A 16,830-nucleotide genomic window follows, 5' to 3' on the forward strand; every position below is an offset into this window, starting at 1 on the left:
CAAAACCCTGAGATAATCACTTATTAAGGAGGTAAGATTTTTTTTTTTTTTTTAACTCAGTTTTCTAGGTTTCAGTCCATGGTCAGTTGTCTCATTGTTCTTGGGCCAGTGTCAGTACATCATGGTGGAAATGCATGGCAGAGGAGGCCTCTTTACCTCATAGCAGTAGGGAAGTAAGGAGAGGAAGAGGATGGGCCAGGGCCCCAATGTTCCCTTTAAGGGCAAGCCCCCAGTAATCTCTAATAAATCCTACCTCCTTTTAATTCAATTTGAATTTTTTTTTAATACTGGGATTTGAACCCAAGTGCTTTATCCCTGATCCATACCTCTAGCCCTTTTTATTTTTTATTTTGAGGCAGGGTCTTGCTAAGTTGCCCAGGTTGGCCTTGAATTTGTGATCCTCCTTCCTCAATCTCCCAAGTAGGTGGGATCACATGTAAGTGACACTGTACCTGGGTAAGCCCTACCTCTTGGAGGTTCTACCACTTCCCAATAGCACCATGGGTTGGGAATTAAGGGCTCAATACATGGACCTTTGGGGCACATTTCATATCCAAACTATGGCTGACACTTATAGCAATAATAATAAAATAGGAAAGTTAATGTTTGAAGTTGAGTAAGTATTACTAGAATACAGGTACTGCAATATTATGACAGTTGATCTGATAACCAAGATGACTACTGACTAATGGATGGGTAACAAACAATACAGTGTGGATACACAGGGCAATGGGATGATTCATGTCCGGGAAGGACAGAGCTATGTGGCATTGGATTTGATTGTGTTACTCAGAATGGTGCGCAATTTAAAATTTATATATTTTTTATTTTTGGAACTTTCCACTTAATGTTTTTAGAGTTTGTTGACTTTGTGTAACTGAAATCACAGAAAGAAAAACTGTGATTTAGGAGGGACTGCTATATGCTCAGTCTTTCTTATAGATTTTTGAATATATGGAATATAATCATATTAATTAGTTTAATATCCTAACTACCAGGTCTGTCATCTCTGTTATATTTTTCTTTATAACAAGATTTATTTTCTTGCTTCTTTGCTTCAGTTTATTTTTGGTTGATTGTCAGATCTTTTAAATTTTTTTCTGAATATTTTTGTACTACTGTAGGTATTCTTCAGCATTATTCTGGGATGTGGCTAAACTATTTGAAAACAGTTGGATCCTTTGAGGCTTTTTTAAGTGTTGTCATGTGAGTTCAGAGCTGTAGTTAGTCTAGGGTGAGTATTTCTACACTATTGAGGCAAGACCTTTGTTAATACTCTGATGCCCAGTGAACTATGAAGTTTTCTATTCTGGCTTTTTGGAATAGGTCCTATTTCTAAGTCTGTGTGAATCTGAGTACTTTTCTTATTATCCTTTTGAGTGGTTCTTTCCCTGGCTTTGGGTAGTTTCCTCACATACATGAGATGTTTAATACTTATTTGCATGCTTGAAGGGTTCTTCTATAGATCTTGAGAGTTTTTTGAAGCTCTGTCCTCTAGTGGACTCCCAGCTACGTCTCTGCAATGCAGACAGACCACCAGTCTCTGCTGGATTGCTCCTTCCTATGCTGCAGTCTAGAAATTTTCTCCAGATAGTCATCTGGGGCAAGTAAGGCCTCGTCTTAGTTGCTTTTCATTTCTTAGGAATTGCTGTTTTTCATTACCTGATGTCTGGTGTGTTGCCATTGTTTCATATGTTTTGTTTTTTAAAAATATATGAAAATTAAAAATTATTTTTTTTAAATTTGGCTTTTAAAAAATTATTTAAATTTTTAAAATTGGTTTTTAAAAATTGTTTCAGGAGGATGATAAATCTGCTCTATATTATTTACTCTATCTTTATTGGAAGCAGAAGTCCACTAGGTTTTTTGTACCTCCCCCACTTTTTTAAAAAAAATTTTATTAGTTATTGATGGACCTTTATTCATTTATTTGTTTATATGTGGTGGTGAGAATCGAACCCAATGCCTCACACATGCTAGGCAAGCGCTCTACCACTGAGCCACAACCCCAGCCCCTTTTTTAAAAATATTTATTAATATTAAAAAATATTTTAATATTTATTTTTTAGTTGTAGTTGGACACAATACCTTTGTTTTATTTATTTATTTTTATGTGGTGCTGAGGGTAGAACACAGGGCCTCGCAAGTTCTAGGTGAGCCCTCTACCGCTGAACCATAACCCCAGCTCCCCCCCACCTTTTTAATAAAAACATTTTGTCATCCATCTGTGAAACTTACTTTTCACTCTTTGATATTTACTTCTCTAGATTGGGCCCAGATGCTCTCTTAAATGTTTGCACAAGACCTTTATCATTGTATTTTCAGTCCAAGAACATGATGCTTGTCATTCAAAATCAATATTTCCAAATATGTCCTTAATTTTGTCTACTTGCATCTATATTTACTCTTCCAATGTACATTTGTACTTTTTACCAATAAATATCAAGCTTAGTCTTTACTTACTTTCTTTCTTTGGTCACTTTTATTTAATCCTCAGCCCTGTGAAATTTGGTTTCTACTGAAACTACTCTTGCTGGTGTCACTGGTAACTACACAATTTCTAGTTGTACTATATTCTTTTCAGTCCTTATTTGATTGTACCTCTCTGTGTTATTTCATACTGGTTGCAGCTTTTCCTTATTTCTTGTTATAGCACACTTTATGGATTCTTTTCTATCTGATCTTAACTTCTTAGTCAACTTTATGGGTCATTTCCACTGTTCACATATTCAACCTTGGTATTCCCAAATATTTTTCAACTTCTGTTGCCTTCACTTGCATGCTTTTTTTTTTTTTTTTTTTTTTTTTTTTGTAGTTCATTCTTTCCCTTTGGGTTCAGCTACTATCCTTGAAAACTTGAAACAAGTCTGAGTCTCTATTGGGATTTCACAAAGGTACTTTATTTAAAAAAAAAATTTGGGCTGGGGATGTGGCTCAAGCGGTAGCGCGCTCGCCTGGCATGCGTGCGCCCGGGCCCAGGTTTGATCCTCAGCACCACGTACAAACAAAGATATTGTGTAGGCCGAGAACTAAAAAATAAATATTAAAATTCTCTCTCTCTCTCTCTCTCTCCCCCCACTCTCTCTTTAAAAAAAAAAATAAAAATAAATTTCCCCTTTATTCTTGTTTCTTTGTCATTGTTGTTGTTCTTAGTTGTACATGGCAGTAGAATGTATTTTGACATATTATACATACATGGGATATAATTTCCCATTCTGGTGGTTGTATGTGATGTGGAATTACACTGGTTGTGTATTCATATATGAACATAGAAAAGTTATGTCTGATTCATTTTACTGTCTTTCCTATTTCCATTACCCTCCCTTCCTCTTCATTTCCCCTTTCTCTAATACAGTGAACTTCTATCTTCCCCTCCATTGTTTGTTATCATCTACATATCAGAGAGAACATTAGGGCTTTGGATTTTTGGGATTGGTTTATTCTCTCACCTTGACCGTCTTCATTTCCATCCATTTACCAGCAAATGCCACAATTACATTCTTATTTATAGCTGAGTAATAGTCCATTGTGTATATATATCATATTTTATATATATATATATATTTTTTTTTTTAAAGAGAGAGAGAGAGAGAGAGAGAGAGAATTTTTTTTTAATATTTATTTTTTAGTTCTTGGCGGACACAACATCTTTGTTTGCATGTGGTGCTGAGGATCGAACCCGGGCCGCACGCATGCCAGGCGAGCGCGCTACCGCTTGAGCCACATCCCCAGCCCATATTTTATATTTAAAATATTAATATTTTATATTCCATTCTAGGTTGGTTCCATAGCTTGGCTATGGTGAATTGAGCTTATACATATTGATGTGGCGTGTCAATATAGTATGCTGACTTTAAGTCCTTTGGGTATAGACCAAGGAGTGGGATAATTGGGTCAAATGATGCTTCCATTCCAAGTTTTCTGAGGAATCTCCATACTGCTTTCCAGAGTGGTTGTACCAATTTGCAGTCCCACCAGCAAAGTATGAGTGTACCTTTCTCGCCCACATCATCACCAACTTTCATAGTTACTTGTATTCTTGATAACTGCCACTCTGACTGAAGTTAGATGAAATCTCAGTGTAGTTTTAATTGGTATTTCTCTAATTGCTAGAGATGTTGAACATTTTTTTCATATATTTGTTGACCGATCATATTTCTTCTGTAAAGTGCCTGATCAGTTCCTTTGCCCATGTATCGATTGAGTTATTTATTTTTTATTATTTTTTTTAAAGAGAGAGTGAGAGAGAGAGAGAGAGAGAGAGAGAGAGAGAGAATTTTTTAAATATTTATTATTTTTTAGTTCTCGGCGGACACAACATCTTTGTTGGTATGTGGTGCTGAGGATCGAACCCGGGCCGCACGCATGCCAGGCGAGCGCGCTACCGCTTGAGCCACATCCCCAGCCCTATTTTTTATTTTTTATTTTTTTTGTGTGTGTTAAGTGTTTTGAGTTCTTTATATATCCTGGAGATATCTGAGGTACAGGTTGCAAGGATTTTTCTTCCATTCTGTAGGCTTTCCCAGAAGTACTTTATATTTAATATATGAAAAATATAACTTGCCTCTTATTTTTTTAAAGTTGCTTTTCTGTAGTCTGTCTTGTATCTGGCACTGCTATAATTAGTCCCTCACTCAGGCTAGAACCAGGAGTGCTATCTTAGACTCTTTTCCCCAAATTCCAGATCTATTTTAGTTTTACAAATATTAGATCTTTAATATTTTAAAATCCATCCTACAGAGGGTGTTTCCAGTGATGATGGCAGAGTGAAGTGGTCTCCTGAACCTTCCCACAGAAAATAATGATACAATCTGTTTAAAAAAGAAAGTATCTCAAGGACTGGAAAGCATCCAAAAGCAGACAGAAGCAAGAGGAAAGAAAGTATAATTTTGAAAAATGGCAACTGGAAGTGATTAGAATTATGAATTTGCAGCTTTAAATATTTTTTTTTTTGGCCTGAGGGCATTCAACGACCTCCACAGCAGAGAAAAGTGGCACAGGAAAACCCCAGCTTTGCTTCCTTAAGGTGGTCAAGAACAGAGTTCCCAATATAAAAAGTACCTGGAAATTTAGCAGAAGGACCTTATAAATAAAAGCCACAGAGGAGGGTGAACCCATAACTGACTATAAACTAAAATCCCTGGCTGAACCTCTAAACTATACCTGAATGGGGAGACTCAAAAGGCCTGGTGAAAAAGCAGGCAGAGGTCAGAAAGGTAGAGTTCTGTCTTTGAAGGATAGAACCTTCTTTGAAAGACAGAACACCAGGTGAGCTCTGTGAATTTACTGCTTTTTGAACTGAGTGAACTAACCGTGGGACTTTTAAAAGTTAGTCTTAGTTGTTTTTAGTTAGTTTGAACTAACTATGGGAAATTAGCTGGCAGAAATCAAAAGCTTTATGAGCTTGAGGTATCTGTCAGAAGACAGAATCTTAGGCTGAAAAATTAGGGAAGAAAGTTCAGCTAGGACAGGCCCCAAATAATCTCTGGCCAAATTGTTGGCTAGTTAGTTATCAGTAACACAGGCTGACGTGTAGGAACCAGGTTGAAAAAGCAGCTGTAGGGCTGGGGATGTGGCTCAAGCGGTAGCGCGCTGGCGTGGCACGCTTGCGGCCCGGGTTCGATCCTCAGCACCACATACAAAGATGTTGTGTCCGCCGAAAACTAAAAAATAAATATTAAAATTCTCTCTCTCCACCCCCCCTTAAAAAAAAGCAGCTGTAAGAATTACACAGAAATAGCAGTTGTTGAACACTGCAGGAGGGACAAAGCTTATAGTTTATATAAGTTACTTGCCTACTAGGGGAAAAACCCCAACAATTCCAAAGAAAATACAATAGAATCTAGAACTACTGCATATTTCAGACAGAATGTCTTGTATTCAGCCAAAAATTATTAGACATGCAAATAATCAGGAGAGAGCAAACATACTCAGGCACAAAAGGCAGTCAATAGAAAAATGCCTCCAAGTTGACTCAGATGTTGGAATATGTAGTCAAGTAGCTACTGTAGGGCTGGGGTTGTGGCTCAGTAGTAGAGAGCTTAACTTCACATATGTGAGGCACTGGGTTCGATTCTCAGTACCACATATAAATATGAACAAAATAAAGATACATCAACAACTAATTTTTTTTTTAAAAGTAGCTACTGTATACATATATTCAGAGAATTAAAGGAAATTGGTTTTAGTGAGTGAACAGATAAGGGATTTTAAAAAAAGAAATATGGGATAATTTTATAAACGGGAAATTGAAAACAAGAGGACTTCAGCAAGAAGGGGTTGGTGGCAGCGCGGGGCGGGGCAGAGGTGAGCGGCGCTGGGCCCAGGCGCCACAGCGGCCTTCCTCCTGCGCCGCGTGCCCTTGACAACGGATTCGTACGCGCTTTTCCCTCCCTCCCTTTCTCATCCGGGCAGAGCTTTGGCCCTGATGGGCAACGGGGCCGTTTCACCTTCCTGAGCCGGAATCGCCCGGAGCGCTGCGGGGCGAGCGCCTCTGCGTTCAGACAGGCTCGCGGCCCAACTAGCAGGTCCTTGTTTCCCAACACTGCGACCCTGACCACCCATGCCTGCGGGCACCGGGAGGCCGGCCTCCCCCAGGGCCTCCACCTGTGCTGGCTCTTCTGCGTTTTCGCTTTCACCGTAGAGCTCTGCCGAGCAGAGGCTTTCGTGCGGGAGGAGAAGCAGTCAGTGAGCACCTGACTGGGAGAAGAGTTCGTGGTCGCAGAAGTTGTGTCCTCCGAGAACTAAAAAATATTAAAAATTCTCTCTCTCTCTCTCTCTCCCTCCCTCCCTCCCTCTCTCTCTCCTCTCTCCTCTCTCACTCTCTCTTTGAAAAAAAAAAAAAAAAGAGTGTACTCCATGTCCCAGTTTTCAGGCTAAAACCATCCCTGAGTGTGGTTCCACAGGTTATGTTGAGAAAACTACATGCAGCTCCTCTAATAGAAATGAGTTCAAAAGCTGCCGCTCAGTTCTGATGGAACAACACTTATTGTGGAAATTTGAAGGGGCTGTGGTGGGTGTGACTTTGGTCTCCGCATGCCTTGTCATCATCCTTCAGCGACAACTGGACAGAAAGGCTCTGGAAAAGGTCCGGAAGCAAATTGAGTCCATATAACTACATTCCACCCTTCTATCCTGGGTCTTACAGACCATATCTCAAGAGAAAGAGAAATGGACTGATTTGCGCCTTTGGTTCTTAGGAATCTTGTGGTGGTAACCCCTTCTTCCCATCTTCCTCTCCATGTCATTAATAAGCACAATAAAAAAGAGTAAGTTAAAAAAAAAAGGGGGTTGGTAATTTTATTGTTTAAAAAAACAAATATAAAACTGAGGCAAAACCAAATATTTCAGGGCACTAGAAATAAAATGAAGCAGGCTGGGGATGTGGCTCAAGCAGTAACACACTCCCCTGGCATGCGTCGGGTCCTGGGTTCAATCCTCAGCACCACACACAAAATAAAATAAAGATGTTGTGTCCACCAAAAATTAAAAATAAATATTAAAAAATTCTCTCTCTCTTTAAAAAAAAAAAAAAGAAAGAAAATGAAGCCCTGGGTGCCATGGTGAATGCCTGTAATCCCTGTAATCCCAATGACTGAGGCAGGAGGATTGCAAATTCAAGGCCAGCTTCAGTAACTTAGTGAGACTCTGATTCAGAAAAGAAGGACTGGGGTTGGAGCTCACTGGTAGAGTGCCTTTGGGTTCTGTTCCCAGTACCCTGGGGGAGAGAGGGAAGAAGTGATACCAGTCTTGCAGATCAGATCTTGAAGTTCAGGAACTGGTCCTTGTTTCCCTGGTGTTGAAGTTTAAACACTTGAGAAATGCTGAGGCAAGCATGGAAAGCAAGTTTTATTTAAGAAAAGGGGTAACAACAGAATTCTCTAAAGAGAAGGGGGCCCAGAGCTGGGTGTCTTCTGAGTGGGACACCCAGAATCCCCTTTTGAATCATTGCCTTCTCTTTCTTCTCTGTGTACTTGCCTGAGGGCAGGAAGGAGCAGGAGCACAAGGGCTAACTGTTAGGAACCCATCTGTCTGTCTGACTGTCTGTCTGTCTGTCTATCTATATCTATCTAGTGCTGAGGATCAAACCCAGTGCCTCACACTTGCTAGGCAAGCACTCTACCACTGAGCCACAACCCCAGCCCACAGCGGGCTCATTTTATAGAATTATTCTCTTAACTTCGTGTTCCCACCATTCTCATCTATCTGCCCCCTTATGTAAGCAGCAGAAACAAATTAAAAAGTATTTATTATTAAAAAGCTGGTAATGCTTTGAGTGAATACAGTGGGAGTCAATGATTATTTTCCTAGGGTTTCTCCCACCTGTCCCTATCTCCATTGTCTCAGCTCTGGTAACAAGAATGGTGGTTTTACCAGTTTTGCCCAACAGTGAAAGTAACAACTTTCTTGCCAGAGGGAGCTGACTTGGTTTGGAGTAGATGGTGGAAAATCACAGCTTTGCCAACTGAAAGTGGCAAACTTGGTTAGAATCAAATGGGTAGAATCCATGGCTTTGCTGGCTAGAAGTTGTAGTGCCTTTTGGGGTGGTGGAGTGGTGGACCTGCCAGAAACATTAGAGAAATTCCTGAAAAAAAGAGCCAGAGATAAACATTCCACATATTTCTTTCTGGATTATTATTATTATTATTATTTTTTTTTTAAAGAGAGAGTGAGAGTGGAGAGAGGAGAGAGAGAGAGAGAGAGTTTTTTTTTTAATATGTATTTTTTAGTTCTCGGCAGACACAACATCTTTGTTGGTATGTGGTGCTGAGGATCGAACCCGGGCCGCGCGCATGCCAGGCGAGCGCGCTACCGCTTGAGCCACATCCCCAGCCCTCTTTCTGGATTATTAAGAAACTACCTGCGGGCTGGAGCTGAAGCTCAGTGGTAGAGCACTTGCCTAGCATGCATGAGGCACTGGGTTCAATCCCCAGCACCACACACAAAAAAATAAAAAAATAAAAACTCAAAAAACCCAACAACAACAACAACAACAAACAAAATAAAGGTATTGTGTCCATCTACAACTAAAAATATTTAAAAAAGAAAAGAAACTACCTGCATGTGAAGAGAGATCCAAGAATGTCTAATAAAAAGGAAAACTTAGGGCATACTTGAGAATTGGCTGCAATTTTGAATGCATTCCTCAAGCAACAGTGGATTAACAGAGACATACTTTATGGGCTTAAGATATATAAGCAACCTCTGCTCAAATTGTTAGCTGATTAGTAGTGAACTATGCAGACGCAGGGATGCTTCCCTAGGCAGCCAGGCTAAAATTAAACAAAACATAACAAAAAACTGAGTAGTGACATCAAATGCAACATACTATGGGAAATTCAGATTCTGACATTTAAGTACAGGCAATTTACTAAAAATAATCAATAGCCCATCAAAAAACAAAATCTAGAATTGCTACAATATATGATTGAAAATATCCAGTTTTCAACCAGATAGTATGAGACTTGTAAGGAAAGAATCAGAAAAGTGTGATCTATATTCAGGGGGAAAAATTAGTAGAAAAGAATTCTGACTGGGCCTCACCATTAGATCTATTCAGAGAGTTCAAGGTAGCTGTTAAAAAATGTTACCATTTGGGCTAGGGACATAGCTCGTTAGTAGAGTGCTTGCCTCATATGCACAAGGCCCTGGGTTCAATCCCCAGCACCACACACATACATAAAAACAAACAAACAAACAAAAAAAAAAAACACCTTACCATCTAGGGATGCAGGGTTCATTGTCTCTGTTCAAGAATTGAAGAACAGGACACAGAGGTAACAAGTAAGAAATAGGTTTATCACAAAGGCAACAGAAAAACAGAGGCAGACTTCTCTTAAGAGAAGGGGCCCCAGAGCTGAAAATCTAGTGGGGGGAGTCTTGTTCTTTTTATGGTCTCTGGAATTTCCTCCTTTCCTCATCTCCTCCCCTGTCCTTGTGCTCCTCCCTCTTATTGATTGGTTAGTTTTTCTGTTGGATCCCCCTTAGGAGCACTAGTATGGAAGTGTCTGTCTGATTAGGTCCCCCACTTGTGTCCATAAGCCCTTTCAAGCAGGAATTGACCTCATCAGAAGCTCCTTTCCTGCTCCTCACTCACTATCTTGACCTGGCTACCCAAGCCCTTCTACATCTCCCTCAAAAACATGTTTTAAAAAATTAAACAATGGTCAGAGTTTTAAAGGAAAATGATATGATAGTTACTTAAATAAGGAAATAGCTCTAACCACTTTTCTTCAACATCATATTAGAAGTCCTAGCTGTTAGCACCAAAAGACTGGCTGGATGCAAACTTCATGGATCATCTCAGCCTTTTATTCAGGAACGGTATTACACCTCCAATAGACCCACTCTCTTGGTGGAAAATGAGCCATTGGCCAAAGGAGGAGTTTGGGTTTATATAGATTATACTGAGAGGTGTTTTTGTGAGCATGTCAGTTTGGGCACTCAGAAATTTGGATTTTGGGGTTGGGGATGGGTGGCCAGCATCTGGAGAGGATTTATCTTGGAAGAGATTAGTGTTTCACAGTTACTGTCATTCTAGGTTTGATGAAATACTTTCTCCCCACTTGTGGCCAGCATCTGAAAAGGATTTATTTTGGGAGAGATGAAAGATATCAATGTATGGCTTTCTTTTTCACTCCCTTTTCCCAGGCAGCACTATTTTGGGTTTTTTTATTTTCCTTATCTAACACTAGCCAATGTGATCATGCAATAAATAGAAATGAAGGAAATACAGATTTGACAGGAAGAAGCAAAACTTCCTTTATTTAGATAATATGATTTTGTACCTAGAAAATGTCAGGAAATCTACATAAAATTTAGCAAGATTGTAGGATATAAGGTCAGTATACAAAAATGAATTGTGTTTACTAACAATGGGCAGTTGGGAGTTGGAGTTTAAAAATGTATTAAAGCATCCAAAAAACCTAAAATACATAGGAATAACTCTAACAAAATATATGCAAGAACTATATACTGAAAATTAACTACAAAGCTCTGCTGAGAGAAATTTGAGAACTAAATAAACAGAAAGAGAAGTTATCAAAATGGGTCAATTAGTGTTCCCTTCACCTCCCCTCCACTCCCTCTGAAATTTCAGCATGTTACCTATTTTGGGAATAGTGAGTTTGTAAATGTAATTAGCTAAGTGTCTTCTGATGAAAGGGTGGGCTCTGAATTCAATGACTGGTGACTTTACAAAAGAAAGGAAAGGGAGATTTGAACCAGCTGATCAAAGGGTAGAAGACTCTGTGAAGATGGGGGCACAGGTTCCAGTTGCGTTGTTACAAGCCAAAGTCAAGGAATGCTAAGAGCATTTGGGAAAACATATTTGTAAGAAGCAAAGGAATACCCCAGAGAGAGGAGTATGGCCCTGCAAATACCTTGATTTTAGACTTCTGGTCTCCAGAACTGTGATAAATTTCTGTTGTTCTAAAGCTACCAAGTTTGTGGTAATTTGTCATGGGAGCTCTAGGGAACTGATACAACTGTGTACTGGATTGGGACCTAGAATAATCAAAACAATTTTGAAAAAGAACAACAAAGTTTGAGGACTTAACTAACTGTAGGACTTGCTATAAAAGCTAAGTATTCAGGGCAGTGGTATTAGCATGAAAATAGACTAAATAGATAGAACAAAGTAGAGTCCAGAGGTGCTTAACCAGTGAGCCACATCCCCAACCCTTTTTATTTTTTATTTTGAGACAGGGTCTCACTAAGTTACTTAGGGTTTAGCTAGTTGCTAGGGCGTTCCTGAATTTGCAATCCTGCTAGCCTGGCTGGTGGAAAGGGTAATCTTTTAAATGGTGCTAGAACAATTGGATACTGATAAACAACCACCACCACCAACAACAAAAATTTGACCCTTACCTATTACAGTACAGCAAGAGTAGTTCAAATGGATCATAGACCCAAGTTTAGGAGCTAAAACTATAAAATTTGTATAACACAAGAAAAAAATTTTATGATCTTGGTTTGGAAAAAAAATTCCTAGATATGTCACTAAAATCATGAACCATTAAAAAAGGTGGCAAATTTGGGGCTGGGACTCAGTGGTAGCGCACTTGCCTGGCTTGTGAGGCGCTGGGTTCGATTCTCAGCATCACATATAAATAATAAAATAAAGGTCATCAACAACTAAAATTATATATATATGGTGGTAAATTAGAACTCATCAAAGTTAGAAATTTTTGTGAATTAAAAGATAGTTGCTGGCACATGCCTATAACTCCAGCAACTTTGGAGGTTAAGGCAGGGATCACAAGTTTAAAGCCAGCCTCAGCAATTTAGCAAGGCCCTAAGCAAGTTAGCAAGACCCCATCTCAAAAAAAAAAAAAAAAAAAAAAAAGTGATGTGGCTCAGTGGATAAGCACTGCTGGGTTCAATTCCTAGTACCAAAAAACAAAAACAAAAACCCAAAGAACCCCACCAAACAATAAAAGATAATGCTAACAAAGTGAAAAAGCAAGTTACAGTTTGGGAAAACATATTTGTAAGTTCCATGTATGACAAAGGACCTGTTTGTAGAATATATAAAGAGTTGTTATTATAACTCAGAAAACTAATAACCCATTTTAAAAATGGACAAAATATATGAGCATATAGTCCATTAAAAATTATACAGATGTCCAATAAATACATGAAAAATTGATCAGTGTGATTAATCATTGGGAAAATGCAAATCAAGAAATCAAAACCATAATGGAATGCCACTACAACCTCTAAAATGACTAAAATTAAAAAGGCTTCCAAAGCTGAACATGGTGTACACTTCTGTAATTCCAGTGATTTGGGAAACTGAGGTAGGAGAATTGCAAGGTTGAAGGATATAATTGGAGTGTTCAAACTGTTGGTGGCTATCTAATGTTACAACAACTTTTAAAACTATTTAGCAATCTAAAAAAAAAAAAGTTAAAGGTACACTTTCCCTATGACTGAACATTCTACTCCTAAGTATTTACCTAAGAGAAATGAAAGGTCAGGTCTATAAAAAGACTTGCTGGGGAATGGCTATGGTTCCTCAGTTCATAATAAGCAAAAAACTAGAACCAATCAGATATCCATCTATACACTAATGAATAAAATATGTTCAACATTATTAATATCCATGAAAATACAAATTAAACCATGTTAAGATATCACTTCATGACCACTACAATGACAAGAAAAATAAAAAGACCAAGAATACCATGTGTTGGTGACGTTGTGAGCAGCTAGAACTCTAAAGCATTGCTGGTAGAAATGCAGAATGATAAAGCAGCCTTAGATAACAGTTCCCAGGTTCTTAGAATGTTAACCATGCCCTTATGTATATAATCAGCGATTCTACTTCTAAATATTTAACCAAGAGAAATTAAAAGATATGTTTGCAGAAAGATCTGGGTTCAAACATTCATAGCAGCTTTACTTATGATAGCTGAGAACTGAAAACCACTTAATCTTCATTGATAGATTAATGGAAAACAAAAATTGAAACAATAAGAGTGTGCTATTGATATACACAATACCATGGATGAATCTCCAAAACATGTTGAGGGAAAGCAGCCAGAAACAAAAATAGTGTGTATATGGTTCCTTTTATAGAAATATAAGAAAACCCCAACTAATCTTAGAAAACAAATCAGTGGTTGCCTGAACCTGGAAGTAGAGGCAGGAATTTACTGAAAGGGGTATGAATGAACTTTTGGGGCTGATAGAAATGTACTGTTTCTTAATTGTGGTGAAGTGGGTATACACATTTTTGAAAAGATTGACTGTATACATTTGAAATGTGTGCAGTTTAGTTTTGAATTATATTTCCACTGAGTTGATTTTAAAAAGTAATATTCTACCACCCTTGTAGCCACCCATCATTTCTCATTTTGATGACTGAGTACACTCCTGAGTGGTATTTCACTACAATCCTGGGTTGTATTCCTGCTGTTGCTTTACTTCTCAGACCCATACCCAATGTGACCTTTCACTTCCCAGCACACACTCTTTAATTGCTCACCAGGCTGCCTCTTTAACCTGGCCTGTAGCCTTCTTCTGTGGCCCTTACCTATCTTTCTAGCTCATCTTCCATTACCTCCTGCTTCTTACTTTGCTTTTGGCTCTCAGTTCCCAGAACAGACCATGCTAATTTCATTTCTTGTGCCTATACTCATTATCTCCCCTAAGCCTTTTGTTTAGTAAACAACTTTATCCTTTAAAACCCAGCTTAGGACTCTCCTTATCCAGGATATGTTTTTCTTTTGTAAAGATTATCCTTCATGCCTTCCCTCTCCCCAAGAGAGAAGAGGTTAAGTAGCTTCAGATAGTTTCTTTGGTTCATCATAACTTTTTTAAAAAATATTTATTTTTTTATAACTTTATTTTATTTATTTATATTTTATTTATTTATTTTTTTTAAGAGAGAGTGAGAGGGGGGGGAGAGAGAGAGAGAGAGAGAGAGAGAGAGAGAGAGAGAGAGAGAGAGAGAGAATTTTTAATATTTATTTTTTAGTTCTTGGAGGACACAACATCTTTGTTGGTATGTGGTGCTGAGGATCGAACCCTGGCCGCAAGCATGCCAGGCCAGCGCGCTACCGCTTGAGCCACATCCCCAGCCCCTTATTTATATTTTAATGTGGTGCTGAGGATTGAACCCAGTGCCTCATGTATGCTAGCAAGTGCTCTATCCAGCCCCAGTTCATCATAACTTTTATAGATATATTTACTATTTTAGCTTATTATATTTTTAGTTTTTACTCTGCTGCTTATTGAACACAATAATTAAGTTTTATTTTTATTTTGGATCTACATTGCCTGTTCCATAATAAGTATATTGGAAATATTGATTATAAATGTTAAGAAGACTGAGGTATATACATAGTATTGTTATTATTATTCTTTTATTTTAAATAAAAACTCTTCATAGAGAAGAACTGAAGCTGGGCATGTAATTCCAGTGGCTAGGGGCGCTGAGGCAGGAGGATCGCGAGTTCAAAGCCAGCCTCAGCAAAAGCAAGGCACTAAGCAACTAAGGCACTAAGTGAGACCCTGTCTCTAAATAAAAATACAAATCAGAGCTGGGGATGTGGCTCAGTGGTCGAGTGCCTCTGAGTTTAATCTCCAGTACCAAAAAAAAAAAAAAAAAAAAGAACTGAGTCTGAGTATGGTGACACATGCTTATATCATAGCTGTTCAGAAGATCAGAGGATTGCAAGTTCCAGCCCAACCTGGGAAATTTAGTGAGACCTTGTATCAAAATAGGAAATTAAAAGGACTGGTGATGTAGCTCAGTGGTAGAGAAACTTCAATTCAATCCCCAGTACCAGGGAGAAAAAAATTAATAAATCTCTCAGTATTTTTCCTTTCTTTCTCTTCCTCTCCCTCCCCCGCCCCCCCCCCTTCTTTTTTTTAATGTGTACGTGTGTATGGTTCTGGAGCTTGAACTCAGGGCCTTGTGCATGCTAGGAAAATACTCTACCACTAAGCTACAGCCCCAGATTTTATATCAACATTTTAAACAGTGTTTTTCTTTGGGTAGTATGGTAATTTTCCATTTCTGCAACAGAATACCTGAGATAATCAAAAGTTGAAAAGATTTATTTTTGGCTCAGTTTTAGAGGTCATTTGGTTCTCTTGTTTGGGCCTGTAGTGAGGCAAAGCATTACTGGTGAGGAATATGTGGTAGAGCAAAGCTGCTCACCTCATGGCAGCCAGGAACCAAAGAGAAGGAGAGAGGAAGGGGTCAGGGACACAATATAACCTTCAAAGACATTCTCCCAATGACCTATTTCCTTCAACTAGGCCCTGCCTCCTAAAGTTTCCACCACCTCCCAGTAGTGCCACCAGCTGGGGACCAAATTTTCAACACATGAGCCTTTGGGGGATATTCCAGATCCAAACTGTTAACAGGTAGTGAGATTTAATTCTTTAATATTTTTTACATTTTTGCATTTTCAGGATATCATTTAGCATACTATTATTTCATGAGCTATAACCTGAGAAACTAACATTTGCTGACTCAAATTATTTTTTACATTTTTTTAGGTCCAGAAGGCAGTTATAGCTTCCAGTCCCTTAACCACAGACCTTACTACAGAGATTGCTGGTCAGCCAAAGAGTGTATCAGTCCAACCTGAAACAACAGAGGATCCTGGAATTATAGCCAGCACTCAGCAAGTAAAAAGTCCTGGGAAAATCCAAACTGCTATCCCTCTTCCAGTGGCTCCCTCCTATATTCATACAACTCCTACCCCCCAGGCTTCCTTCCAGAGCACATCAGCACCATACCCAGGTGAGGACCTATGATCCTGCCCTTGGAAATAGGATAGAAAAGTGAAGCATTCAGCCCAAATATTCAGTTCTCTCTGCTTTTAATTGATTTGAGTGTGTATATATATATATATATATATATATATATATATATATATATATCCAGAAATAGAATTACTGGATGACTTGATAATTCTTTTAGTGGAATTTTTTTGTTTGTTTGTTTTTGTTTTAATACTGGGGATTGAATCCACGGTGCTTTACTACTGAGCTACATCCTCAGCCTTTTTACTTTGTATTTTGAGACAGCATCTCACTAAGTTGCTGAGGGCCTCGCTAAGTTGTTGAGGCTGGCCTCAAACTTGTGATCTCCTGTCTCAGCCTCCCAAGGCACTGTCATTATAGGCATGTGCTACCATGCCTGACAAAAGCATCTTTATTTTTAAAACAACCCATGGGAAGGATATCTAGTGTTACCTTAACAAGTCTGTGCTTCAGGAGTACTGCTCTAAGGTATTAGGAGGAAATGCTTAATCACTGGTTAATGGTTAATCCTGAAAAAGTCAAGAGGGTAAAGCAAAGCCAGTAAAA

The 16,830-nt window shown here is 38.6% G+C and overlaps 1 protein-coding gene and 1 pseudogene across 7 annotated transcripts in view; both read left to right on the forward strand.

Annotated features, from left to right (window-relative positions):
- KIAA0319L (KIAA0319 like) overlaps window positions 1-16,830 on the forward strand; it is a 118,964-nt gene that overhangs the window by 64,989 nt on the left and 37,145 nt on the right. For all 6 annotated transcript variants that reach the window (XM_081308001.1, XM_081307998.1, XM_081307999.1 and 3 more), the window contains exon 4: window positions 16,015-16,261. In XM_081308001.1, coding sequence (XP_081164127.1) covers window positions 16,015-16,261 — 247 coding nt within the window. The remainder of the gene's footprint in view (window positions 1-16,014; window positions 16,262-16,830) is intronic.
- On the forward strand, window positions 6,563-7,273 carry LOC308656686 (protein JTB-like; annotated as a pseudogene). Its single transcript has 2 exons — window positions 6,563-6,729; window positions 6,851-7,273. The product of its transcript is annotated as a protein JTB-like (transcript).

This window comes from Spermophilus citellus, assembly GCF_964194105.1.
Source record: "Spermophilus citellus genome assembly, chromosome: 9".
Lineage (NCBI taxonomy): Eukaryota > Metazoa > Chordata > Mammalia > Rodentia > Sciuridae > Spermophilus > Spermophilus citellus.